Here is a 25,339-nt window from a genome sequence, read left to right on the forward strand (position 1 = left end):
AATGAGGCCCAGAGATATTAAGGGTTTTGTCTAAAGACACGTAGATAGTCAGTGACAGAGCTGTGGTGAGACCCCTACACCCCTGACCCTGGAGCCAGTGCTCCTCCTGCTGGACTCTTCTGCCAGGGCTGCAGCACCTCTGCTTCAATCCACGCAGGCGGTTTTCCACTTAATATCCTTTGGGATGACCTAAAAGACTCTATGGTGTCCTTCAGTGCTAGGGTGCAATGCTTCTGGGGCTCCTTTCCCTTCAAGTAACTGCTTGCAGGAAGTTCAGAATGTCAAGCCTCCGCTCCCTATATGATGTCACTCAGTAACTTTGTTACTCGGTGGGACAGTTATAGTTAGGCAAATAGCTGATTTTGTTAGGAAATATTGATTAAGTATTGGGTTAGGAAATACTCATTTCATTGAGGCACCTAACCCTAAGTAGGCCTTTTCTCTTCTCTGTAATTTGAAGCCACATCCAAATTGTTTCCTAATCTTGGACTCACCTAGCTGTTACCACAGAGAGGATGAAAAGCTATGCTCAGGTCATTTTGCATTTTCACTGTGACAGCTTGCCTCGCTGTAGGATGTGGCTCTCGACTGAGTCTTCCTTGGCACAGGACCTACACAGCCTGGAAATGAATGCAGAGAGAAAGTAGCATGAAGTCTGAGAGAATCTGTATGCAGCTTTTCACCTTCATGTGTGTAACCCTTCAGTTCAGCTATGAATTTGTTCCATGACAAAATCAATATTTAGGGGTTGCTGCACTTAATTGTAAAAATAGTATATTCTTATACTGTGTCTGCCCCCCCCCCCCCCCATGAATTGGTCAATGAATAAACTCTAGTCAAAACAGTTGTTTTAAAAACCCAATCTTTTCTCTGGTTTAATTTTGCTTGTGTTATATAATACTCGCCATAGATTAATGACTGTTTCCATCTTGAAAAATACTTAAAGGAAGAGCCCTGGCCCCATGGGGTAGGTCAGGTGAACTACTGAATTCTGCCATCTCTGCTTGGTGACATGATTGATGCCAAATTGTTCCCTTTTGACCCCAGCTAATGATCCTTATCTTCTCTCCAAGGATTAGACGGATACTTCTTTTTCTCAAAGTGTTTAGAGCAGGGATGGTGAACATTTTCCCTGTCAAGAGCCATTGACCCCAGGAAGGAAGAGGCCCTCTCTTTGAGGGTGTGATTGTGCCATGGAGAGGCTCCCCAGTGCCCAGCCAGGGCTGTCTGAGTTCAGTTGACCTTCTCCTCAGACAGTTAGGAGAACCGGATGGATGATGGAGTGTGTACTCCCTTAGCCTCAGTGCGGTGCCCATGGGAAGGCCTCAGTGATTCCCTATACACAGGAGCATAGGCATTTTCAAGAAATACCACTGGAGCCTTTGAGGTTGGAGAGAGAAGGGGAAGTCATCTTTTTGAGCACCTAAGATGTGCCTGGTGCTTTACTCACATTATTGTGTTGATTATCACATCCCTTCAGAATGTCTGTGAATGTGTGTTTTTAACCCAGTTTTACTGGTAAGAAAACAGACACAGAGAGGAGTCTCTTCTGAAATGCAAACCTTGATTTAGGAGTCTGGAGGGTGGTATTGTCCAGGGCAGAGTACCTGGTGCAGGGTGAGGGCTGTGCCAGCAAGGAGTCCAGGAAAAGGCAAGCGAGGAGAAGAAAAAACCCTAAAGGGTGGGCAGAAGAGGAGGGTAGGGCCGAGGGTGGCAGGTGCTGTGAGCTGAGCCTGGTGGGAGTGGAGTGGCTGGCAGAGGCCACAGTAGGTCAGCCGCAGCTGCAGTCGTTGCTGGTGAGAGCACTGAGTAGTTGTCCATGTGCATCCTCAGCAGATGGAGGGGTGAGTTTGTGGTTTTGGGCCTTTGCTCATGAGCCTCCTCGTGCTGGAATGGCCTCATTTGCCTAGATTTTCTCCCACCAGAGTAAAGCAGAGTCGTGCTTCACACCCAACTGAGAGGGATGGGTCTCCTGTGGATACCACCAGGGACTCTGGATGTTTCCAGAAGCATGAGAGAGAATGGGCTTATTGAGGAAAACTCCTTCCCTTTGTGCACTGCCAGAGGGTGAGAAGGGCCTCGACTGCCATTGTACTGTGGGCGCCTCAGGAGAAAAACACCGCACTGTGCTAAACCAACTGGGCCTCGAGGCTTGTTGTTTTAGAAAGACAACTAGAAAGAGAAATATGTGTAATCTCAAAAGGTTACACAAATTTAAACATTTAAACGTAACTTTAAGATTAAGAAAGGGAATTATACAAGTCCAGAAATAAAATAAGAATTTTAAAGTTCTCCAGATTCCTCATTAGAGGAAGAGAGAACAAAGGAAGAAGGAAATGTAGAAAGAGAGAGGGAGAAACTAAAGGGCTGGGGAGAAGGCAGTAGGGTGGTGGCCAGGCCACTGACAGGAGTAAGAGAGACGGTGACAGAGAGGGGGGAGTGAGCCCTCAAGTGAAGGAGGCCTATAGTGAACTGTCCTCATCACCTGGTTTTTGGTTTTCACTTGGTTGCGTCAGTGTTTTCCGTCTTTCAGATGCTAATGATCTAATTACCCTGGGTCAGCAGCTTTTTTTAAAGGAGTGGTGTTGAGGTGCTGACCCCTCTTGGCAAATGTGTATGGGTTTGCCTCAGATCGGGCAGGCTCTTTAACTTCTTCGCAGACGGAAACAGTAGGACTGCATGGTCTCTGGGGACCCTTCTCTCTCTCTCTAACAGTCTTTGATCCTGGGAAAAAAGAAGACATCTTTTAAACAGAATCTCAGTTTATTACATGGTGTGCTGTAGCTGACTGCAGCCTATTTACCCCTGAGAAGGGATAATTTTGGAAAAGCAAAGATGGGAGCAGGCGGAAGTACACTTTACTGGGATCCCAAAGCTAACTAACTCCCTTAAATTCAGGGGGAAAAATAATTTCCTACAAACTAGTTCAGAACTGGAGGTGAATCCCTCCGCCTAGGCTGTCTCCCTGGGTGACAAAGAATGAGGGCCAGGGGAGTGACTCCCAAGATAACAAGCCAAAAATTGTGTAGAGCTGGGTGGGAGGGACTCAGAGGGATGTTAACGGCAGACAAACAGCTTTGCACATAATTGCATGATTTAAAGTCTTTTTCGGCCAGTTGGTCATCAGCTACTTGGAGGCAGCCTGCCGCCCCGCCCCAAGGGGGCTCCTGTATCTGGCACCTCGCTCTGCTCCTCCTCAGCACTGTGCCCGCCATTCTGGGCTGTCCTCTCTCCTGGCTGCTGACTGTGAGCTTCCTGAAACCTGGGTCATGCCTCTTGTGTCTTTTTACTCCCCTGCCTGGTATGGCCCTTGGAACATATTAAGAGGTCAGTGATTACTTGAAGGAAGGAAAGAAGGAAAAAGTGTGAACTGCCTGCTACAGGCTACAAAGGAGCATCCTGGCATGTTCAGGATCCTTAAAGTTCTCTTTGCCCTGCCCTTTGGTATTGCAGAGCAGGCTACAAACCTGCGCAAGGCACATGCATAGACATACCTGGAACTTTTGAAGGCCAGCTGAACAGATCTCTGGCTTTCAACAGTATAACATGTACATCCGCCCATGTTTACAGTGCACCAGCCCTGTGCCAGACACTGCCAGGGACTGGAGGGAAGACAGCCTGGATGGAGATGGCTCTGGGGAAATCACAAAAGAGTGCATGAAAAGAGGACTAATGGAAATGCCACGTGTGCAGAAGAGGTTGTAAAGAGCAGGGAGCCTTTAATAATCTCCAGGCTCTCGGCATCTCACTTCCTGTGAGGCCTACCTTTGGGTATAATTTTCAGGTCTTCTTTGGCAATGTGGCCAGAGGGACTTGGAAGAATGGGGCCATGTCTTTGTGGGGCTGGGCCCACTCATAGAAACGAAGACTCCAGAATATTCTTACAAAAACCTGTTGCCAATTCTGACGTATAGTAATACCATAGGGTTTCCAAAGAGTGGCTGGTGGATTCAAATTGCTGACCTTTTGGTTAGCAGCCGAGTTCTTTAGCCACTGTGCCACCAAGGATTTGCTAAATCATAAAGTTGTGACTGGGCCAGATGTTGTACGCGTTGGGAACCTGTATTGTATGGGTTCTCTCCAGCCCTCACGGTCAACTTGACCCATTAGTTAATGAATCGTTTTTTGAGGTATTAGGTACTGGGAATATAAACTCCATCAAGGGGCTAACAGTTTAGTGAGGTGGTAGAGTTGCAAAAGAATCATTACACGTAGAGGGTATTTGATGAATACTGACTCTATGACAAAAACGAGGACAATGGATGACTGTAGGACTAAAAAAGAGACAACTCAAGTACTAGACAACAATCATCAAAACTGTTGCCACAGTTGTAACACTTGCGTACAGCAGGGGCAGCCCTGTGTGGCAAGTGTTACAATACAGGCGAATACCATGAATTTACAGAGAAGGGTTTGGGAAGGTGAAGAGGGCTTCTCCAGGAAGAGCTGACCTGGCATTCAGGGAGTGGTGAGGTAGAGGAAGCAGGAAAACAACTACTGCAGGCTGAGGCATGAAGGGCCAAGAGCAGGGCCTCTTCTGACCCCAGATGGGCACCCAGAGAATCAAGGACAGTGTTCAGCTGTCTTACGAGTGGGTCCATTTGGGGCAGGGGCAGTGGCAGTGGCAGTGCTTGCTGGCAGAGATTGCGTGTGTTCATCTGTGTCCCGTTTCTCAGGGAGTGGCCTCCCTATCTACAAATCCAGTTGCCCAAGCTGGAGGTCTGGGACTCCTTCACTCCCCATGTTCCATTGGTTCTGTCTCCTGAATATCTCTCAAGTCAGCCTTTCTTGCTATCCCCACTCTTCAAGTCCAGGCTCACCACCCCTTGCCCAGGCTAGTCCAAAGTTTCCTAACTGGTTTCTGCTTCTAGCCACTCCCCCACTCTAATCTATCTGCCCCAGCTGGCCATGCTGGCAGTGAACTTGATAAAGCTCTGTCTCCTCAGATTCCTTCTTTGTTTAAAATCCCTCTGGGGCCCTCTGTCATTGCCTGTGAGGCATAAAGTTGAAACTGCACAGCATTGCACCATGGGGCCCTCCCAGCATGGGCTCTCCCTGCATCTCCAGCATGATCACCCTACTGTTACACTCCTGCTGATGTACCAGACCCTCTAAAGTGGCCATCTTCTTTGATTACCCTGCTTCCCTTTCCAGCTGTCTAGGTTCTTCTCTACCTCTGGTTCCCCTTTTTCACAGCACTTTCACCATAGTTAATTTTTATTTAGCCTTCAAAGCCTCTTCAATGTCACTTCCCCTGAAGCTCTATTCTCCAGCCCCAGATTCACAGGTGGTGCCACTCCTTCCTCTGTGGTCCCTTAGCACGGCCATTCTCACATGGCATTGCCATTATTTGTGGACATATCTGTGTCCCCACTAAGCCTTAAACTATTTTGATGGCTGAAACTGTCTTCACTTACCTCTGTGACCCTAGTGCTCAGCATAGTACCTATTTAGTATATAATCGATTAAGGATTATTATAAGGATTGTGTTACTCATAAGTATTAAAAGTATGAGTCTACTCCAAAGGAATTTGGGTTAAATAAGGTCTCCTTAATCAGTCTTCTGTCTCTTCGGGTCTGTCGTGGATTGAATTGTATTCCCTAAAAATATGTATTGAAATCTGGTACTTGTAAGTATGACCCTGTTTGGAAATAGGGATTTTCTTTTGTTGTGTTAAAGAGGTTATACCAGAGTAGGGTGGCTCCTAACTTAATCACTGCTGAGTTATAAAAACAGCAGAATACACACAGAGACACACGAGGGGAAGGTAGACGCCAAAGAACACTGAGGAATGCCAAGGAACTCACTGGGCTGCAGACAAGGAAGGATGTCCCTTTAGAGTCATGCCCTGATTTGGACTTCCAGCCCCTGAACTGTGAGAAAATAAATTTCTGTTCTTTAAAGCCACCTACTTGTGGTATTTCCGCTATGGCAGCCCTAGGTAAATAGGACAAGGTCTCATGACCTTGTCCTGGGTCACGTTTAACCTCTTCATCCTTGAGCTAAATGGTCTGTCTCACCACTAATTAGGGATTACCCTTGCTCATCCCCTATTCTCCATCCCCATGGGCCGAAGTGGTGAGTCAGGTTCTCATGGAAACCCCCTCCCCAGGACAAAAGCTCTTACCTTTGTACGTGTGTGTGTTTCTCTCTGAATTTACATGGTGACATGAATGTCATGATTAGAGGGTGAGCAAGTTTGAGTGGCTCAGTTGTTTACCACATTTTTATTTTATGAATAGAACGTATGGTCAATTCCACTTCCATTAGCCATTTTCACTTATTTTTCCCCTCATCCCAATCCTCCAATCCCAGCACTGGGGCCAGTAACTACGTGACATGGGCTGGTTATTTCATTTCTGTGGCCTTAGTTTCTTCACCTGTAAAGTAAAGATGTTGGATTAGATTAGGGATTCTTACCCCATGGCCCATAGAATCCCCCAAAGGTCCACACAAAGCTTCTGAGTACCTGTACCCTCTGGAACTGGGTGCAACATTTTATGTGTCTGAACGCTTTCCTACAACTTTGATCTGACTTTCAAATGAGCCCATGGCTCCAAAAAGCTTAAAAATTCATTGGGAAGAATGATTTCTGAAGTCTGACCAAACAGATTTTTTCACTGAAAAATAAAGTTTTTACCATGCCACTTTTTTCTCTAAAATATCAGTACGTAATAATGAAGCAATAGAGGGAGGGTGAAATGGGCTGTATTTCCTGGTCACCAGGGGATTGTGCGGCACATTTGAATTCATAGGAAGAATTTCTGGGGTGGAATTCTTTTCAGCTCACCCAGTGCTAACAGTTACTTGGGTTGCATGCTTTCTGGCTTGGAAAAATAGCACAAACCAGGCTTGGCCACCGATTTCTGCAAGCTATCTTTGTCCTGTTTCACAGAGTTTTTGTTCCTCACCGAAGCTCTCTGATTGGTGAGTCTGAGAGCAACTGTCACACAGCTAAACACCTGGCAAATGAGAGGCCCATTTATCATTGCTGCACCCGAGAAATTCTGAGGGCAATATTCTCTGTAGGTAGTGCAAACAGATTTTTGAGTGTAGGCTTGGGCATTTTGCTAGGAATACGTCTCTCAAAATGTGGTATATTTTGCAGCAGCCTAAAAGGAAGGTAATTGTCTCACCTGTACAGAGGGGAGCCTTCTGGGTGCTTGGTTCAGGTGCTCCCATGGCGTGCTTGGCTGATGTGTTCACCACTTGGTGAGAGAAGGATGTGCCGTGATAATTAGTCTTAACATCAGTGACTTCTGTGAGCCTGGAAGCCGGATGTTGTAGATAGACCTTTCACTCTCCTCTTATCCTTGAAATTCCCAAAGGTGGTTTTGACTTCTTGCCTCCACATTCTTTCACCGATGTAAATTTGCTTCCGTTTTCTCACCAGTTGCTTCTAGTGCTTTGGTCTTTCTTTCCCCACGTACTGAGGTTTTCTTCATTGCTCTCTTGGCTGAGCAGGAAGCACAGCACCCCTTTGGCTGTGCCTTTAAGCACTGGTATTTGTGGGCCACAGGGGGGTCTGTCAGCGACTAAGCAGGAATGGTCCCCAATGGCCTTTAATTAATTTGCTCTCTAGTCCTTGCTATTATAAGCTAGTTTAGAGTGTAACACATTAATTGAATCTCTTCAAGGAACAAATTTCATTTTTAAAGGCAAGAAATATGGAGTGAAAAGGTGCGGTGAGGGCAGTCGGAAGAACTTTAACAGATAACATTCTGATTACAACTCCTCCTTCTCCCCACCACTGTAGGCTCCTCATTGCCATTAACTCAAAGGCTAATGTATACAAATGGTGGCACCCTGTGCAGATTGAACTTGGCAGGGGGCAGGAGAAGAAATGCACACGTTCCTTCTTTCATTAATTGGCCAAGCATGGGCTGTGCTGAGGCTAAAAATAATGGATGTAGCATCACCTCTCTCCCACGCACACACACATCTCCCCGATGCGGGAACTGGCACCGCATCTTCCAGGCGATCTTGAACAACCGAAACTCTCATGAACTGCTAGCTCTCCCTTGGGGCTGTGCTCAGGTGGTCCTCTTGGCACACCTTCCACCTGGCAATCCCAAAGTATTAGGAGAATGGCAAACCTGTGGTCTTCAACCTGATCCCAGCCCCTCATTTTACAGATGAGGATCTTGCTTTGAGTTTTACTGTTGTGCTGTTTTGATATTTACCAGGAAGGGACCCACATTCATTTTTATTCATTCAGACACCCTGTCCTTAGTACTCTGACTTAGAGCTCTTGAGCTGAGTCTGGGGCTGCAGGGACCATCTCCTTCCTTATACTCTTCCCTATTAGCTGTGTTTCCAGCTGAGGTGGACAAAGAGGAAAAGGGAGAACCTCTATGAAGTCATGGAATAAGTTGGCATACCTCACAGACGAAGCTTCTGGAGCTGCTCTCTTGCTGGCTTAGGGTGGGCTCCAGGCCCCTCCTCCTGCTCCCATAGGGAGTCTGCGTTCTTTTCCATTGCCTGTTGAATACACTGGGGATTGCCTTCCTTGAGGCCCATTAGGGTAGTCTTCACAGTGTACAGGCATGCACTGCTCCAACCATCCACAGGCTGAAGTCATCTGTGCACACACATACGTGCAAGAACAGACCCAGCCAGAGACTGATGGCAGGACAAGAGTACAGCAAGGTTACCAGTCCTCCCGTGTCTGAGAAGTTTTGCACATACCCACACAGCCCAGGACTGAGAATCACACCTGAATTCTGCATGGATAGGCTGGTTCTAAAGAAGGGGAGGGATCAAAGTTCAGTAGAAAACAGATCCAAGACTGAGGTCAAGCATCCTCTTGGGAAGCTGGCAGGCTGGACACTGTGCCTAGGTGAGCCTTTCATACTCTAGCCTAAGCTGAAGGGGCCTGCAGAGACATGGTGAGTCAGACTTTCTGTATGGAGAGGCCTGGATGCAACACAAATGCAATGCTCAGTTTCTTGAACTCAGAGTAGCCACTATCCAGATCAGCCTCCCATGGCATCATTAGCTGTGCAGCAAGGAAGCCAGGATCTGGGTCGTGGGAAGGAGGGCTTCTCCTCTGGCCTGTGCAGGCCTCTCTTGAGCCACATCCAAGGGCTATCAGCAGTTGTTGGTTTGGACGTGATGTCTCATCTTCCACCAGCAGGAATGGTACGTTTCATAAAGTGACAAAATATATGTCATGTACAAGCATCCTTGATCCTTCCTAAGCTCCTAGGTATACTGTGGTGTCTCATAAAATGTGTGTTAAGAATGAACAGAACAAGTCAGACTGGGCATAGAGGCTTTTTGATACCACTATCTTTCTAAAAACAAATGGCAATTTTGAGTTTTAATTAAGCACTGTGATTTCATTTTGTATAATGGCGTTGGTTCTTAGTAGAGAGAGAATATCTTGTTGAGTTGTCTTTTTCAAAAAACAGTGCTCTAGAGTTGTGTCCCTTCGAATGAATATTTGGTCATTTTTATATCAAACATGATGGCATGACATTTGTTAAAATGTTGATTACACAGAAAAATAAAAAATTGGCAGTATTTGGGAGAGGCTATCTTTGTTCACAAAAATGCAGCTTTGCTTCCAGTCATTTGTATGAAGGGTAAAAGAAGCTACAACTTAACAGATGACAGATGGTGGGATTTCTGATACAGATCTTGCTTAGTGCTTTAACAGTGTATGGAATCTAAAAGCAAAATGTTTTAAATGACTTGTCAGCCAAAATATGTAATGTCCTTAGCTGATGTTTTGAACTTTGATATTAAAAAAACTAAACTACATTTGAAGTTTGTGACACTCCCTCTAAGACTACAGTGATAACTCTCTTGTATGAAAAAGAATTATTATCTAGGAAAAGTAGTATTTTATTATCCAGCTTTATTTGGAATAAGTAAGTAAAGACAATAGGAATGGAAGCCCTCCAATATAAATTCTACTTTGTTTTAATTGAAAGGCATTTGCCAGAAAAAGGAAGGGGAGAATTTTTTGGTACCAAAGATAGCTTTGGCATTTGTACAAGGGTGTTTCTTATCTAAGGGTGGGGAGCACCATCAGAACCTCCCTGAGGTCTTCTGGTGCCACCAAGGAGTCAGTTGTGATGTCCTATATGTTAAAAATACAGTGAATACATATCAATTAAGAGACAGAAGTTGTCAGATTGGGTAAACTAAATGCTGTCTACAATAAACCCACTTTAAATATAAAAACATATATATATGTTTTGTATGACTGCTGTGAGGTGTGCAATCCCATTGCCATAAACAATGTGGCCTTTGGTCCTAGTTGTTGTTAGTTGCCATTGAGTCAGTTCCGACTCATGGAACATTGCCAGGGATAAAGAATGACATTACATAATGATAAAAGATCACCTCACCAGAAAGCCAAGGCAATCCCAAATGTGGATGCATCTAACAACAAAGCTTATGAGTATCTAAAGCAAAAACTCATAGAATTGAAAGGAAAAATAGATAAATCCACTCTTAAGAGGTGGAGACTTCTACACTCCTCTATTATTAATTGACAGAATAAGTAGACATAAAATCAGGGAGAACATAAAATACACTCAAAAAACCCCACTATCACCCAACTTGATACAATGGATATTTTTAGAACGGTTCACCCAATAACAGCAGAATACGCATTCTTTTGAAGTGTGCATGAGACATTCACCAAGATAGACCATTCTGGGCCATAAAACAAATCTTAATATAGTTAAAAGAATTGATATCATACAAAATATTGTGTCTGACCATAAAAGAACTAAAGTGAAGTCAATAATATTTGGAAATTATTACCCAGAAAGTTCCACTGAGTCTCCATCTTCCAAGGCTTTTATTGGCCTCATCACGTGGCCACGATAGGTTTCATCATGCCTTCTGGGGCTTAGCCAGCGTCGGGCTCCCAGGTGGTCCCTCTTGATCTGCCCAGGCTCCACTCACTGGCCTCAGGTGTGGTCTGGCTCTCAGGAACTGGGAGTAAAGGCCAAATTGTTTACTGAAGGGGGGTTCCATGCCTCACAGCAATCATTTGTAGCTATAATATTTTCCTTTTAAAACATAGTCTTGATTATTATTACAATAGCTCTAAGTAGTAAAGCCTTAACAAACAGAACCCAACTAATCATGGTCTTCATTAGATAAATGAGAAGCCATGAAAGAATTACTGCTAACTAAAGGAGATTGTAACCATGATATTGTGAGTCCACTTATGACATGATTCTGCTTGTCATCCAGTAGCATTTAAGCAAGACATTCTAACCAAAGCCTTGTGAAGAGGTACCTAGAATTGACCGTTTCTTCCACCAGTGTTCCTCCTGGATTAGGTAAATCTGGTCCTCCTCTTCAGGGTGTACGTAGCCCCCTACTGTCATATGATAGCTTTATTCTTATTTGTTACAAGTGATGTTGTTAGGTGTTAGAAATAACAGTGGGAAAAATTAAATTCGTTTCTCCAGGATTTGAGGATTCTAAGATGCTAGCTGTGGAAGCTGGAAGGAGAAGCATTCACCAGGGATGGGGGTTTTTCTCCAGGTGTGACACAGTGGTGATACTCTTCTAGATCTGTGTAATCCAAGCCTTCCACCCAAGTCCATACCACTTACACAAGGGTGGAGCATGGCTCTGCCACCCCACCCAAAGTGGCAGCTACCAGCATGACAATGCTTTGAAATCTTGTGTTCTATCTAAACATTTTATATAAATTTTGCATTTCATTCCATTATATCAGTGCTTGATTTAACATAAACTTTTTTTCTCTAAATACACTGTTGTCTGTTCCCATTTTCAGTGTCTCATCCCATTTTGCTTAGAGAGGGAAAGTACTTTGCCCAAGGTCACACAGTTGGTTCCAGGTCTAGAACTCAGGCAGTCAGAATACCTAGCCTATGTTCTTACTAATTCCGCTGTTCACTACTGTACTTCTAGTGCCTAGGACAGTGCCCAGCAGGTACTCAGTAAATATGTGTTGAATAATTTGTATTGGAAAGAACTGACATCCAATGCCAGGAATCCAACCTTTGGCACCTGAGCTGCCTAAGTCAGGGCCAAGCATGGGTTCTGGGGAGGTAGCAGAATCCAGGCTTCCAGGTGCCCTACATGCACCCGAAGAGCTGGCCTCTCCCTTTCTCCTGTGTACCTTTTGCACATTGCAACGCCATCCCACTGGCTAACTAGTAAACGCTGTATGCTTACTGGCTCTTCTGCTATATGGGGACCTCTGGAGGGCCGGTCCTGTGTTAAGCTTAGTTCCTTGTTCACAAAGGCTGAACGAGTTGTTGTTCAAATGGTTGTTGTTGTTGCAACATGCACATATTGTTAAATGTGACTGAGGGAGCAATGGTGTTATAGAAGTTGGCCTGAATCTCAAGCCAGAGAACACTAAGGCAGGACTTCTCACGTCTGCCTTGTCCAGGGCCAGGACATGACCTTGAATGTGACTGAGAACCAACACCACAGGCCGAGCTAAGGGTGTGTTACTACCTCCAGGGTCATTGCTGAGGCAGATGGTCAGTTCCTAGAGCCACCGTGCTGCCCTTGGGTTTCTTGTGCTGCCTGGGGAGGCCCTGGGCCCACAGGAGTATTCGAGACAACCCTCAGACCCCAGCAAAATGGAGGCACCACAAGCTTTCTGAGTCCAGACACAAACAGCATGGTGGTCCAGGGCCTGTAAGGCAACAAAGGAACCCTAATTGAGGTGGAAGGGTGAGTTTTGTTTTGCCAATGTTAATTTTCTGGGTTTAGTTGGTTATCAAGTAGAAATTATCTCTAAACATCAAAAAATAGAAATCTGGGGAGAGGGAGGGTGGTGCTGAGGATGCAAATCTGGGCACCATTGTCCACAATTCACTCACTGCCTCTCCCTCCTACCTGTAACACCTCAGGTATGTGTATGAAACATTCTTGATACTATTGTAGGTGAGGTCTGTATGCTAAACAAAATGGATACATTTTAGTCACCTTTACAGTGGAAGTTCTAAAACGTTCATGTCAGTGTCTGTTTTTTCCATCCATTGCTTCTGTTCAATTAACTTTATTTGTTGTATTCTTTATTTCAGAAAAACTGTACAACTCCAGTGGACGAGATTTAAGAAGGGCCCTTTTCTCTCTGAAGCAGATATTTCAGGTAAAAAGCAAAAAAAAAAAAAAGAACACCCTTAGACCCTGTTTTTGCATTACTTATGAAATTAGATACAGACAAGCTTATTATACCTTTTAATCATTACAAAGAGAAAAATCTCTTTAGATTATCATATAAATTAGGTCAGAATATCAGTTGAGTATTTTTTTTTTTAACCATATCAATTATTTCAAACATAATAAAAAGTAAAGACAACTTTTATCAAATCCTAGTCGCTATGAGTCGGAATCGACTTGACAGCACTGGTAGCATTTTCCATATTTATTTTAGATTCTTTAAAAAGAAAATTATTTTACAGATATAATTGAAGTCCTGTGTTCTGCTCTGCAACATCCACCACCCTAATTGCCCCACCCCCATCCCTCGACCCCCTCTCTGCTGAATGCTGAATTTGGTGTTTATCACGTGCATGCAAGTTTCTGTACTAATGGTAAATATTCACCAACAATATGTGATATTGTGTGGCATTAGCTTTATATCTATGTTTTTATGTTACTTAATGAGAATGGAACAGATGTAGCCTTGACCAAAGTAGCTCTGGTCAAGCATTCCACTGTATGGCTAAACAACAAGTTGTTTTATTCATTCTACTGGCAGACAATTTGGCTGATTTCCAGTGTTTTGCTATCATAAACCTTGCTGCCCCGTGTGCACACGTGGAAGTCTCTCTTTCGGGTCTCGCCTTATCTGTCTCTCCTCAGCTAGGACAGGTGTGCAGCCAAGCTCCAAGACTGTCACCCGTGTGATACCTCAGAGGAGAGAGACAAAGAGCTAGGGGAAGAGGAGGAGGCCACTCTGCTTGGGCAGGCTCAGGAGGTAGATTCTTGGATAAGATGACATTTGTATGAGTTCATGTCTGTCTAGGGTCACTGTTGCTTTCTGTTATGATTTTGAACTCTAGACTATATTCCCTGTCTCCTCAGTTCTTGTCTTATCCACATCCTTAAAAGATTTGCTTTGTTGGTGATAGTTGTAGCCAGAGTAGCTTTACCCCTTATGAGTTTCTGCCTGTCTGAGGGGCAGTGGGGAAAAAGACAGACCAAAAACCATCCCATCTGCATGTTCTCATCCTGTTCTTCCTTAAACTTGCTCAGTCACACCCTCATCTTTTTCCCAGAGCAGAATCCCTTCTCAGTGCCCGCATTTTTGGAGAAGAGTCCTTTCTTTCTCTTCTTCTGACAGCTCCAGGTTGGAGTCTGGCTGTCATTGCTGCCTCATGGTGCATATCTCAGAAATGCCTTGGGGTTATTGAATGGGAATCTAATTTGCTCTGTAAACATTCACCTAATGTACAATTGAAAAAAAAGGAGATTCTTTTTAAAGTGTTTACGATAATGCCTCAATAAATATTAGTTGATTTAAAAAAAAAAAAAAAAGAAATGCCTTGGGGTTTAGAGCTCTTCTATAGTTCAGACCTTTTCTTATCTCACCTGGAAAATTACCACAGCTGTCCATGGGCAGTATCTGGGTTTAGTCCTCCCCATCTCAGTCTGTTCTTCAGCTTCCTAACAGAGGGATTTGAGGAAGTCATTCTCTTCTGGTTCCATGTTGCCTTCTGGGTTACATCTGAATTTCACAGTATAGCATTGAAGCCCTTCTTGACCTGGCCTCTGCTGGCTACCTTTCTGTGTTTGGTAACATCCTAAGTTCTACCTGCAATTGAATTCCTAGAGAAGCCATGCCTGTTCTCTTTTGCACCATTGGCTCTGGACCTATTGCTTCTTCCCCAGAATGCTTTGCCACCCCACATCCACTCTCCATGTCTCCCAGTTTTGATCTTGGTATCTCCTCCTCCTGCCAGGAACTCTTCCCCTAAATGACTCCTTCACCCCAGTCAGGGTCCTCCACATGCCCCTAACATACCCTGTGCTTACCTCTAGTATAGAACTTAAGCTGCAACAGGGTAGTTGTCCAAGTCCAGTAGTCTGCCAGCTCGCTGGATTTTTATTACTGGATTGTTGGTACCCAGCACAGTGTCTGGTACCACATTCTAGCAGATGTCAACGTCTTCAGTTTTTCCTGCCTCTAGTAAATGCAATGGTGACTAAATAATTGTCCAACTGTTCCATTTCCAATGTATCCACCTGTGTCTCCCTGTTACTTAGCTGAACAAAGCAAAACTATCCCCTCTCCATTATGTCATTCTCCTAACTAAGGGCCCTGACTACTGTTGGGCTGGACTCTTACTGTGCCACCAGAGGGCCACACTTCATGACACTCCCCACTCTGACTCTTCTAGTTCCTCAGCCCACCTGTTGTCTATGTTGTAAGCTTTGACTTCTTTCAAAACCTGTGTTCACCTATCTGAGTCTCCAGTTGGTGGCAGAGCCACACAGAGAGGAATTATTCCAAGTGACTTTAAAACCCTGTAATTTGTACGCCCTTAATAGGATATACCCGAAGAACAAAAAGAACTGCAAAAAAATTGTCAGTGGCTTACAGTCATTATGGTGAAATGAGTTTCTTTATGTGGCCTTTTGCCTGGATTCTGTGAAAAAGAGAGAAAAAACAGCTAGGGAGATTTTTCCCTGGGCCCTGAGGACTTGTTACAGTTGCCTTTGTTACAGTTAGGGATTAGCTGGTCCCTGCCACAGAAAATGTCATTTATTTTGCAAATAGATGGAGCCACTTGCAAGGGGGTTGGTCAGCTTAGTCCAGCTAGGGAATTGGTAGGTTACTATGCAAACAAAGTGCATAAAATCCAGCCAATAGAATTGAGCCACTTGCCTATATAAGGAGCCAACCCCACAGAGATAGTGAAGAGGGAAGGAGAAGAGGCCAAGAGAAGAGAGAAGAAGCAGAGAGAGAGGGAGAGTGAGAGCTGAGCACCTTTGGGCAGAAGACTTCCCAGCAGAGCTAAGAGTGCTGTAATACGGTCAAGGACTGTAACACTAAAAATGGTCAGAGGCCCAGGAGAGAGAAACTGACAGAGAGAGAGAGAGAGAGAGCGAGCTCGACCGGTTCCACACTGAAGAGGGAAGCCTTCCAGACCTTGCCTTTGTGCTTCCAGACATTGACCCTATTCCTGTTACTTCCAATTTAATCCTGATTCCATGTTACTTCTGTTATTGATTGAATTACCAAAAACCCAAATCCAGTTCCGTCGAGTTGACTCTGACTCATAGCAACCCTATAGGACAGAGTAGAACTGCCCCATAGAGTTTCCAAGGAGCACCTGGTGGATTCGAACTGCCAACCCTTTGGTTAGCAGCCATAGCACTTAACCACCATGCCACGAGGGTTTCCATATTGATTATGTCCCCAAAATTATATGTTGTAAATCTCTATATCTGTGGTTACTGGACGGCACTGGGCAAACCCATTTGAGAAAGGATTTTTGTTATGTTAAGGATTAGTGTAGAGTGTATCTTGAGTCAGTCTCTTTTGAGACACAAAAGAGATTAAGCAAGCAAGTAAAAGAAAGAGAGATGGTGGAAGAGAGATGCCAAGCCACATGAAGATCACCAAGGAGCAGAAGCTCAGAAGAGACAATGACCTTCCTCCAGAGCCAACAGAGAGAAAGAAAGCCTTCCCCTAGAGCTGGCATGCTGAGTTCAGACTTGTAGCCTCCTAAACTGTGAGAAAATAAACTTCTGTTTGTTAAAGCCACCCACTTGTGGTATTTCTGTTATAGCAGCACTAGATAACTAAGACAGAATTTGGTACTAGAAGAATGAGGTGCTGCTCTAGCAGATAACTAAAATGTGGAAGTGGTTTTGGAATTGGGTAATGGATAGAGGCCCAGGAGAGTTTTAAGGTGCCTAATAGTAAATTAATAAAAAAAAAAAAAAAAAAAAAAAAATTTTTTTTTTTTTTTAATAGTAAAAGCCTAGGTTGCTTTAAAGAGACTATTGGTGGAATTATGGATGTCAAAGGCAGTTCTGGTGAGGGCTGAGAGGGAAGTGAGGAGAGCTATAAAGTCTCTGCTGTCTTAGAGAATACATATGGTGCCAGCAACAGAATGTTGCTAGAAATGTGGATATTAAATGTGCTTCTGGTGAGGCTTTAAAAGAAAATGATGATCATATGATTAAACAGTGGAAGGAAGGGCAATGCTTTTATTCAGTGGCAAAGAACTTGTCTGAATTATGTTCAAATGTTTGGTGAAAGGTAGAACTTGTAAGTGATGAACTTGGATAACTGATGAGATTTCTAAGCAAGACCTTAAAGGGGCTGCATAGTTTCTCTTTGCTGCTTATAGTAAAATGGGAGAGGAAAGAGATGGACTTAAAAATGAACTGTGCAAAATGAAAACAGAACTTAAAGATGTAGAAATTTCTGTTGTACAAACTAAGGACACATGTCCTAGAATGTTCACCAAGGACCTGGCTACACGATCATTTGTTAAAGAGATTAAACCTGTGACTGATGGATCTAACCAACTACCACAGCAGAGAACCCGTTAGATTAGATTGAAGGGGACAGAAAAAGAACAAAAGGAAAGAGTGCTGTCTGCATCTTGGAATTCTACAGGCAGGAAACAGGCCAAAGGAGCTACATCTCTTGTCCTTCAAGAAAAGAAAAAGACCATCCCTGGAGCAGCTCATAGATCAGCAGAACTGTTGGAAGGTATGGGAAGCAGGGCCTTCTCTGTTTCAATGATTTGGATCTTAGCCAACTTGGTTTAAGAGTATGGGGCTTCTGTTAACATGTACCAATGGAATGGGGCTGCCACCCAAAGCCGAGGGGCCAGGGCTGCCACATCCAAGGGGAAGAACAGGACCTGCTGGGTTTGAGGGCGTGGGGTGGCCACTCAGAATGGGGCTGTCTAAAGGTGAGGGAGCAGAGTTGCCATCCCAGAGAGCCTGGAAGGTGGAGCTGAAGAGAGCAGCACCAGGAGCAGAGCGTGTGCTTTGGACCCAGGATTTCTGCACTGAGATGCTCCTAGACTTGTGGAAGATTGATGACAAAGGACCTTCCCTCAGAACCGACAAGAGAACCTTCACCTGGAACTGGCACCCTGAATTCGGACTTCCAGCCCCCTAGGCTGTGAAAGAATACATTTCGTTTTGTTAAAGCCATCCACTTGTGGTATTTCTGTTATAGCAGCATTAGATAACTAGGTCATCATATTGGTGGTGATAGTGTTGATATTGCTATTCTGAGACTGGTGTGTGTGTGATTTTAATTCTGCCATTTCTAGGATTCTTAAGAATTAAGATTCTCGGTATGTGAGAGGAAGAAGATAGAAAAGTAGAGGAGTTTAAGTTATAAATTCTGTATCTCTGAGTTTAACTGGAAATATCAGAATGAAACCATGGTGCATTTTATCTTAACAAACAAGCAAACAACGTTTCTAGCTCTGTCTAAGGACTAACAACAATGATCAATCCATTAGCACAGAGCACCCATTATCACTGAGATTTTGATCTTAAAGTAGCAAAAGGAACCAGGGCTCCTTGGAGAAATGGTTGATTCCAGGTCTGGAGTAGGAAATGTATAAAGTAAACTTGGAGCAGCTTATCATACAGAAAGCAGGGAAGATATCACTGTTAGGAGTGTCAATGCCAGTAGAACTCAGGAGCAAGTCGAAGGGTCTCCTACTGACTGGTTAAAGATGGGACAATATAACATCAATAAGGATGTTAATTGCAGTAGATTGAAACACATTGGGTAAGTTTTAATAGATGAACTCATAATGATACTAAAAATAATAATGGATTAGTCACCACTGGTAAGGTACTAGTGAAGCAGCTAATTTTGAAACCTGGTAAATAAAAGAATCTCACATTTTATCTTACTTTTTTTCCTCTTCAAACTTTAGAATAATCGTACTGTGGTTGATTTTGTTTGTGAGATTTGTTTAAATACTTTAGCTAATAAGTAAGAAGAAATAATAGAATATCACCATTTTGCAATCCTAATAAATTAATGCATCTAGGTATTGGAAACCCTGGTGGAGTAGTGGTGAAGTGCTGCGGCTGCTAATCAAAGGGATGGCAGTTCGAATCCACCAGGTGCTCCTTGGAAACTCTATGGGGAAGTTCTACTCTGTCCTATAGGGTCACTATGAGTTGGAATCGACTCGATGGGACTGGGTTTGGTGTGGTTTGGTTTTTTAGGTATTGAGCAGAACCCCTGGTGGCACAGTGATTAAGTGCTGTGGCTGCTCACCAAAAGGTCAGCAGTTCGAATCCACCAGGTGCTCCTTGGAAACCCTACAGGGCAGTTCTACTCTGTCCTGTAGGGTCACTACAAGTTGGAATGGACTTGACTACACTGGATTTTAACGGTTTAGGAATTAATTGAGAATCAGGAGCTTCTGACATAACGAAAATGAGATACAACCAGACACTATGTGCCTTCTGAAGGAAATACACACCACCACTGATGTTGGCCAAGGTCAAGCCCACAAAATTAATCGTGGATTTGATCCTACCTTTGTATGCAATGATTCTTTTATCAGTTATCTAGGAGAGAGGCCCATGTTAAACTATACCACAGGGATGTAATCCATACTGTGGGCCACTCTACAGGACAAATGACCTACTTTCTTCCATACGTAAATTTCTAGGAAAAAAAAAGAGTTGGAGAAAACTTATTAATTGAAAGATATTTAAGAGTCATAACAGCTTATTGCCACATGCGGATCTTATTTGGATCCTAATGCAAACTGTAAAAAACAATATGACATTTATGAGACAGTTGGAAATTTGATCACTTACTGGATATTAGAAAATATTAAGAAAGGTATTAATTTTATATTTAGGTATTATAAATACATATTTAAAAAAGAGTTTCTATATTTTGGGGTTACGTATTGGAATATTTATGGATTAAATGATGCAATGTTTGGGTTTGCTTTAAAATAATATAGTGGGAGAGGGGGTGGGATTATAGTTGAAACAGAATTAGATGGATTTGCTTGGCACATGGGGTTCCCTATTCTGCCTTCTTTTGTATATGTTTAAAGTTTTCCTTGATATAAAGCTAAAAAAAATAAAAATTAGGCTCCTGTTGCACATCCCCTTACTATGTGCCCTCCTTAGCGTTTGTTCTCTGAATTCTCAGGGGAGTTGTTTCTATTTTTTTATCCATTAGACAAGTAGATTTGAGCAGCCTTTTGTCAGAATGATGTAGGCAAGGAGAGGGACTTAAAAGAAATGTAAGAAAGTGCTTGCTGACCAGAAGTTTATCATCTGTTTGGAAGACCACACACATGTGCACGAAACAGCGCTAAACCACAGGAGAGCAATGCACCTGACACTGAGTGGCTTACCCAGGCAGCAAGCCGTCTGGTGGTGGACCCACCTTCCCCACGTCCAGGAGTTAGCACCTCCATCACCTCTGTGTTCTCCAGGTGTGAAGGTTCTTTTTGAAACTAGACTGAAAGGGCCTGTAAAACAGGGTCATTGTTCATATGGATTGAGTTGACTATTCCTTGATTAAGAGGAGGCCTTAAAAAAAATTGATCACGTGGCTATTATAGAAAATGTTGAAATGTACCAATAGTCACTTATTAGCTAGTGCTAACATTCTGATTTCATTTTGTTTGAAACCAATGTTTTAAAGATCATTCCTTAATGCTATAGTTTTAGGATATGTATTAAAAATCTAGTACACAGTGAATTTGGAAGATGTTTATTATTCATAAATTTATATTTTCTAACTGCCTTATCAACATATGTGCATAATTTTTAGTGAAGGTTCTGAATTATTTTTATAAACACTGTCTCGCCAGTCCGGTTTTTTCCCCCAATCCCTTTGCCAGACAGTAAATTCTCTGCTATATTAATATTAGTGATTAACCTGAGTGGTTTCTTGAGAGCTCGTTCTCACTTTTTCACCATGAAGTCATGTGTGAATCTAGTTTTAGTTAAAGTAATAAACATTTGTTACATGCTCGGAAAAACTTTCTGACGAGACATGAGCTCATCTAAATGTTCACTTTTCACATATGCTGGTGGAAAAGGATATGGAGGGAGAGAGAATTATTTTTTGTTCCCTTTTTACATAGGAGTGTAAAGTAATTTTCCAAAAAGTCATGATATTGTCCCATTTTCTCTTTTTTCCAAAGCCATGATTATCTTAAACGTCTGAGTTAACACAGCTGTCTTTCATTATCCCCTCCCCCACGGGTCCCCTCAGAACGTACACAACCCTGTCTTGGTTCAAAGGGGGCCTGTGCCCTGCCTGCCCACATTTCCTTCAAGTCCCCCATCCATATAATTGGAAAATGCCATAAAATCAAAATAAGGGGCTGATTTCATGTAGGGACAGGAGAAAGATGCCAGTGTGTCTAAACTATTTCTTTTCTTTTGGAGATAAACCCTGGCCACTGACTACTACTATAATAATAACCTTTCATTATTCCATTAAACTTTCTACTGTTTACATCACTGAGGTTTTTTTTTTTTTATTTTTGCTTTGTTGTTATAATTTAAGATGACTGTTCCAACCTTATTCTGGATGCGTTTGAGACAAGGGCACTGTCCAATGGAGGAAATCTCCTGATACAGCAGTGAAAAATAATCCCTGTTCATAGAACTCCACAGAACTTGGTACTACAGAGAGTACTGGGCTTGAGGTCAGAAGGCCTGGGGACTGGCTCGATGCGGTTATGTGATCTTGGCCAATTTTTTTTTTTTTTTTGCCGTGCTTGAGTTTTGATGTCTTTATCTGCGAAGAGAAGGTAGGATTAGATGGAGTGGTTCTCAAACTGGCTGCCCTTTGGAATTACCTGGGGGTTTTAGTAGCAAAACTTGTGACATTCTGATTCAATCAATCTGGGTGGGGCCCTGCTTCCTATTTGTTTTAAATGCTCTCCAGGGATTCTAAGCCTGGTGCAGGATCAGGCAGCGTTTCGTTCTGTGGTACTTTGGGTGGCTATGAGTCGGAAGCCACTCAAGGGCACCTAACAACAACACCAGGGATTGTAATGTGCAGGAGGCAGGGCTGAGAACCACCCGAGCCCCTCAGAATCACTTTGAGGGTTTGCCTGATACAGACCTCAGATCTCACTGGGCCCACACTGTTGAGTTTCCTACTCATTAGGTTTGGAGTGAGGCCGGAAAATTTGCATTTCTGACAGATTCCTGGGTGATGCTGATGCTGCCCATCTGGAGACCTCACTTTGAGGACCACGGGATTAGATGCCTGGATTAGATATTTCTGAGGTTCTTTCCCTGTCCTGCCTTCTGTGACCAGGTCTGTCACTCACAGAGGCAGCTCTTTGAGGAACGGTGTGGCCGCTCCAGCTGAAGGGCCCACCCTGTGCCCTGCCTCCTCACCGGTTCTAAAAGCAGAAGCATGCGGAATGTTGGAGAGACTGCTTGCTTATGTCCTCAGAGACATTTGTACAACCCTTATAACCAGGATCTTTGCCAGTTGCTGTCGAGTCCATTCCTACTCATACTCTAACCGTTTGGTTAGCAGCCAAGCACATTAATGGTAACTAGTCCTTAAGGACATCTTTTAGGACATTCGAATGGCTTTAAATCCCTCACTTGAGTGTCTGTTTTGCAATCAAATATTTCCTGCAGTTAAAACCCAGCAAGATTCATGTGGTCAGTCCATAGGGACCTGTGAGGGCGCAGAGCCTAGTAATTTTTGAAGAATGAAAAACAAAGAGCTATAAATATTCCTGCCCTCAGGGGGTTCATTTGCCTTATCTTTATTAGACTGCCCAGAAGGCAACAATTGGTCTTTGGTGAACAACAATGTGAAGACTAGTTGTAAGACTTCTTGGGCAACAGTTAGGATGCCTCATTTGAATACAGCGGAATCGTCATTAGGGGGTACAGTTCCGGACAGATTAAACAACACAGCTGGGGCGGAGAGGGACAGGGACAGTATTTGAAGTCTTCTTTTTTTTCCTTTCCCACTAGGATGACAAGGACTTGGTGCATGAATTCGTAATGGCTGAAGGTCTGACATGTTTGATTAAAGTGGGAGCCGAGGCCGATCAAAACTATCAGAACTACATCTTGAGGGGTAAGTCATGACTCGGGGGCGTGCCTTCGCCAGCCCCTGGAGGGAGGTCTTGTTTACCTTCGGGGATTTGAATACTGTGAGTTTAAAAAGGCTTGGATTTAGGAGTAAGGTGGTAAAGATACCCTGTAGCGAGAGACACCTTCATTAGGTTTTGTCAATTCAGAGCTAGTTTTATTGACTTTCTGCTGGATTCTCTTCTGGGTTATTAAGAAGAAGAGCCTACTAACTTGGTTCTTTAGAATCTTTCTTACTTGGTGAAGAAAGGGACACAATAAGTGGGCTTGCATTTTAGCAGTTGTTGCTAGCAGCATTGAGTTGGCCCTGACTGATGGCGACCCCGTGCACAACGGAATGAAATGCTGCCCACTCCTGAGCCATTCCCGTGATAAGTTCTGGATCAGACTGTTGTGATCCATGGGGTTTTTACTGGATGATTTTCATACGTAGGTTGCCAGGCCTTTCTTCCTAGCCCACCTCAGTCTGGAAGTGCTGCTGAAACCTGTTCAGCATCGTAGCAACGCGTAAGCCTCCACTGACTGATGGGTGGTGGCTGCATATGAGGTGCATTGGCTGGGAATTGAACCCTGGTCTCCTGCCTGGAAAGTGAGAATATCAGTACTGAACCACCAGTGCCTCCATATTTCAGCAGTAAAACTACCCCAGACCCAAGAGACCCATTTATTTCTTGAGAAAAAAAAATTTTTTTTCTCTTTTAACTTGAGTTTGTCACCTGGGGCGCTTGTCCGAAGTGCACGTTCCTTTTGGTTGTGACTTAGTAGGTCTGTGGGAGGCCTGTTGTTGCTGTCGTTGTGTGCCTTAGAGTCGATTCTGACTCATAGCAACCCTGTGGGACTGAGTAGAACTGCTCCATAGGGTTTCCTAGGCTGCAGTCTTTACAGGAACAGATCGCCGGGTCTTTTCTCCCATGGAGTGACTGGTGAGTTCAAATGCCGACCTTTCAGTTAGCAACAAAACACTTCAGCATTACACCACACGGTCTTCTTGGGCATGTAATAGATCCTCAGTTAGAGGTTGTCAGTAGAGATGCTTTATGTGGAAACTGTTGTTATGGTATTGTAATAGATTGAATTCTCTCCCCCCAAAATATGTGTCGACTTGGTTAGGCCATGTGTGGTTGTCCTCCATTTTGTGATTTTCCTATGTGTTTTAAGTCATAATCTCTGCCTGTTGTTAAAAGGATTAGGGTGGGATGTAACACTCTTGCTCAGGCCACCTCCCTGATCCAATGTAAAGGGAGTTTCCCTGGGGTGTGGCCTGCACCACCTTTTATCTCTCAAGAGATAAAAGGAAAGGGAAGCAAGTAGCGAGTTGGGGACCTCATACCACCAAGAAAGCAGTGCCAGGAGCAGAGCGTGTCCTTTGGACCCGAGGTTCCTGCGCTGCGCTGCTCCCAGACCAAGGAAAGACTGATTGATCACAAGGACCTTCCTCCAGAGTCGACAGAGAGAGAAAGCGTTCTCCTGGAGCTGATGCCCTGAATTTGGACTTGTAGCCTACTTGGCTGTGAGAGAATAAATTTCTCTTTGTTAAAGCTATCCACTTTGGTATTTCTGTTATAGCAGCATTAGATGACTAAGACAGGTATGTGTAGAAAAATTAACCATAAACTATTTATCCTGCTGTGTTAAGTCCAAACACTGCTGTCTGCTTTGTCTGAAGAGACAGGGCCAGGCCTTGATTTTCATCCTCATTTTTTTATTTCCACTTAAACTGGTCTCACACCTAGAATAGCGGAAGGCACAGAAAGAAGGGTAGGGGAGCTTCCTCTTGTTCTTTTCCCTATCATTGGGACATTCATAAGTTGAACCACATAGAAGGAAAAGACCTAAAACAGCCTAATTCTGAATAATGAATCCAAACAAAAAGCAGTATGTTTTTTGTTACTGTTTAAATACATCATTTGAACTTGACAAAAAAAGAAGTCACCCCCAATGCACCCACATGCCCCCTCAAGAACTAAAATCATTGTAACTATCTACATGTATGTTCTTCCGACAGTTATCTAGGAGCATGTGTGTTTTTATTGAGTGGACATCAGTGTAAGCATCTACACTCAAGGATGCGGGGAGCGGGGGGCTACTGTGCCAGATGTGGTCAGCCACCTTTTATCAGAAGGGTGAAACTTTGTCAGAAGCACCCAGGAGACCTCACACTGGGTCTCGTGACCACCTGTAGCTCTAAGGGAGGCTGGGAGAGTGAGTATATTTGGCTTCCTGAACCCCACACGGGAGACATTTATCAGTACCTGTGAAACAGAGAGAGTT

General features: G+C 43.7%; 1 protein-coding gene across 4 annotated transcripts in view; it reads left to right on the top strand.

Moving 5' to 3' along the window:
• The window catches only part of FHOD3 (formin homology 2 domain containing 3), a 509,300-nt gene that overhangs the window by 212,397 nt on the left and 271,564 nt on the right, over positions 1 to 25,339 (top strand). For all 4 annotated transcript variants that reach the window (XM_049901902.1, XM_049901903.1, XM_049901904.1 and 1 more), the window contains exons 4-5: positions 13,039 to 13,106; positions 22,949 to 23,054. In XM_049901902.1, the coding sequence (XP_049757859.1) occupies positions 13,039 to 13,106; positions 22,949 to 23,054 (174 nt within the window). The remainder of the gene's footprint in view (positions 1 to 13,038; positions 13,107 to 22,948; positions 23,055 to 25,339) is intronic.

Source organism: Elephas maximus, chromosome 11 (assembly GCF_024166365.1).
Source record: "Elephas maximus indicus isolate mEleMax1 chromosome 11, mEleMax1 primary haplotype, whole genome shotgun sequence".
Classification (NCBI taxonomy): domain Eukaryota; kingdom Metazoa; phylum Chordata; class Mammalia; order Proboscidea; family Elephantidae; genus Elephas; species Elephas maximus.